This window comes from Gossypium arboreum, chromosome 8, assembly GCF_025698485.1.
Source record: "Gossypium arboreum isolate Shixiya-1 chromosome 8, ASM2569848v2, whole genome shotgun sequence".
NCBI lineage: Eukaryota > Viridiplantae > Streptophyta > Magnoliopsida > Malvales > Malvaceae > Gossypium > Gossypium arboreum.
Window position 1 is genome coordinate 102,238,279 of NC_069077.1, and position 3,823 is coordinate 102,242,101.

Genomic DNA, 3,823 nt, shown 5'->3' on the forward strand with positions numbered 1-3,823 from the left:
GTCTAGTTTCATTAGAAACAAACGGAATATGTATTGAATCCCTGTACAGGGAGATATCTAAGTCGTAATGCATGAAGGTCAGAGTAGTCGAACCCTGAAACAAGGGAGACTTTAACTAATAAACTGTACTAATTGGCCCAATGAAAAATTCTAGAAAAAATTCTGTAGATGGATATATGAGTCTAGTTTCAGGAAAAATTTACGGAATCAGTTTTCAAGTTTTGGAACTCGAGATATGATTTTTAAGGTGACAGTGATGCAGTTAGCCAGCTTGTCTGGAAATTTTAAAATGAACTGTGTAAATAAATGAATTAAGTTCGTTAACACCTCGTGTTCGACTCCGGCAACGGTCTCGGGTGCGGGGCATTACAAGAAGGGGAAAACAAGGGAGTGAGATAGAGGTTCACCTACCAATATTCGGCCAATAAAGACAATTGAGGAAGAGGAAGAAAGAGCCATGCGCCCTAACCCAACAGATCAGTGATCACTTACCAAATTCGAAAGAAAGATAGAAAGGGTGAGATGGAGGTGTTCGACCAAGATAGCAAAGTGAGAAGGGAAAAGAATAGTGAGAATGAAAGGAGCGGAGAGTATTCGACAATGCTTTATAGAGAGAAAAAGAAGAAGTTATCAATCAAAAGGAAATCGATTGGGAAAAACAAGGAAGGTGCCTATTCGTCAACAGTAAAAAACAAACACACGAGAATTCTGAATGCAATGCTCGGACGGGAAAGAGAGGAAATAATCACCAAAAGAAAGAGAATGCCCCAAAAAATGCAATATTAGTCCCAGGAGAGAAAAGAACCAGAAGCATGTAAAAACCCCCTAGTGAATTGCACAAAATAAGAAATGCAAAGAGGACTTCCCATTCGGCACACCCCCTCCACTCCCTTCAAAATCTCCTAATTTCTCTCCCATATCACTCCTAAAATTACTCAACCATATCCCACCTATCCATATCCCAACCAGCCAAAATTCTCTCCAGCAAGTACCTAGAGTTCGGCCTCAAATCCCCACACTCCTCAAGCACTCAACTTCAGTCAAACTACAACACCTCCCTAGCGTCAGTAGCAAAATAAAATACTCCCCTTGCATTACCAAGCCTCGAACCTTAGACCCCTAGAACACTCCACATGCCTCTATCCCCTAGAATAGCAGGCCTTTTATTGACATGCTTTACCCAAAATAATTTAAAAGCCTACTAACTAGAGGTAAGGGTTTATTTAAGGAAAACAAAATTTTGCACAACCCAAGACTTGAACTCAGGATTTCTCCAACACTTCCCAGAACACTTAACCACTAAAACAGATACACACTTGTGTTACACAATAATATAAATATAATTACTTAAAAAAAATTGAGGCGTTACAACTCTACCCCCTTAAAGAAAATTTTGGCCTCGAAATTTACCTGGTCAAAACAGATGAGGGTATTGTTGTCGCATTGCCTCCTAGGGTTCTTCTGTGGCCTCTTTTGAGCTGTGATTGCACCAAAGTACCTTAACCAGTGGAATAGAATTCTTCCTTAACACTTTTACATCATGCTCTAAAATCTGAACCGGTTCCTCCTTGAAAGTTAGATCCTGCCTAACCTCAATCTCCTCTGTTGAAATAACATGCGTGGGGTCAAAGCGATAGCACCTCAACATAGAGACATGGAACACATTATGAATCCGATTTAACTCTGGAGGTAACTCAAGCTGATAGGCAACCGGTCCCACACGTTTTAGTATGCGGTAAGGCCCAATGAACCTAGGGCTTAGCTTGCCTTTTCGCCCAAACCTCAACATCATTCTCCATGGTGAAACCTTGAAAAATACTAAGTCCCCCACAGAATACTCAATCTCCTTGCGTTTCAGATCCATATACGACTTCTGTCTGTCTGATGCTTCCTTTAGACGATCCCGAACTAGTCTAACTTGAGCCTTGGTATCAGAAACCAACCCAAGACCCAAAACATGCTGCTCACCCAACTCTGTCCAACATGAAGGTGTACAACACCTACGACCGTATAATGCCTCGTAAGGTTCCATCTGTATGCTAGACTGATAGCTACTATTATATGCAAACTCCACTAACGGTAAGGACTCCTCCCAACTGACCCGAAACTCAATCACACAACTCCTTAATATGTCCTCTAGTATCTCAAAAACCCTCTCTGACTGACCATCTATCTGAGGATGGAACGTAGTACTAAAGTCTAACCTTGTACCCAATGCTTCATGCAAATGCATTTTATACAGATCTCACTATCTCGACACATACTGACTTAGGCAAACCGCAATGAGTAATCGGTACGGATTGGTATGAAATGGGTAGACTTGGTAAATCGATCCACGATGACCCATACCGAATTGTTCGTAGTAGGCGTTAAGGGTAGCCCACTAGCAAAATCCATAGTTACTCTCTCCCACTTCCAAAGTGGAATCTTAATTGGCTGAAACAATTCAGAAGGTAACTGATGGTTAGCCTTAACCTACTGGCAAGTCAAACATTTACTCACAAAATTGATAACTTTATGCTTAAGACCTAGCCACCAATATAACCCCGAAGGTCTCATTACATCTTATTCCCATCGGGATGCATAGCATAAGGACTACTATGCACTTCTCATAGTATAGACTACCTCAAATTAGTATCCCTCAGTACACAGACTTTCCGATGGAAACACAATACCCCTTCGCTATTTATTCCAAAATCTAAAGTTTCCTTACTCTCTATTTGACGAAAATGAGGACCCAGTGACCCATCTTAAAACTGTTTACACTTAATCTGCTCAATCCACGTTAGTCTAACCTGTAATTCAGCCAACAGACTATCATCATCAAATAAGCTGAGACGAGCAAGCATTGCGCTTAGATCCGTCATAGCCCTATGGCTCAGTGCGTCAGCCACCACATTGGCTTTACCAGGATGGTATTCAATCGAACAGTCATAGTCTTTAATCAGCTCGATCCATCTATGCTGCCTAAGATTTAACTCCTTCTGAGTGAGAAGATACTTGAGGCTTTTGTGATCTGTGTAAATGGTACACTTTTCACCGTCTAGGTAATGCCTCCAAATTTTTAGTGCGAATACCACCGCGGCCAATTCCAGGTCATGCGTTGGATAATTCACCTCATGAATTCTAGGCTGACGAGACGCATATGCCACCTCCTTACCTTCTTGCATCAGCACATAACCCAAACCAACATGTGATGCATCATTGTAGACATTGAATTCATTCCCAGACTCTGGCTATATCAAGACAGAGGCCTCAGTTAGGGTTTTCTTAAGTTTCTCAAAACTCTATTGCTGAGCATCAGTCCAGTTAAACGACACACCCTTGCGCAACAACTTTGTTAGAGGTGCAGCAATCAATTAAAACCCCTCAATAAACCGCCTGTAATACCCTGCCAGACCTAGAAAACTTCAATTCTCAAATACCGTCGAAGGCGACTTCCAATCCAAAACAGCCTTAATTTTCTGAGGGTCAACCCTAATCCTTTTAGCAGATACCACATGTCCTAGAAATGTTACCTCCTGTAACCAAAATTCGCACTTACTGGACCTGGCGTACAGTTGTTTCTCCCTCAGAATCTGTAGGATTTGGGATGAATTAAGATTGATCATACGGGCAACCTATTTTGTAGGAAATAAGTTCAAAGGACTCATATGAGCCATGTTCAATCCACAACAAAGGATCTACACATGAAGAACAAATGTTACAAATCGAAGAGTTAGATGAATGGCTTACATTTAAACCGAGGAAACACGATGAACCAAAACTACGTCAGAACATGCTCAATGCTTCACCAAATCAACTTAAGGTTGGAGATAAAGTT

At 41.3% G+C, this 3,823-nt stretch overlaps 1 protein-coding gene across 1 annotated transcript; it reads right to left on the reverse strand.

The window, feature by feature from the left end:
- Positions 1-1,450: 1,450 nt before the first annotated feature.
- Positions 1,451-2,032, reverse strand: LOC108468322 (uncharacterized). The gene is made up of 2 exons (XM_017769211.1): positions 1,768-2,032; positions 1,451-1,602 (listed from the first exon to the last, which is right to left on the reverse strand). The coding sequence occupies exons 1-2, from the start codon at positions 2,030-2,032 to the stop codon at positions 1,451-1,453; spliced, it is 417 nt and encodes a 138-aa protein (XP_017624700.1).
- Positions 2,033-3,823: the final 1,791 nt, after the last annotated feature.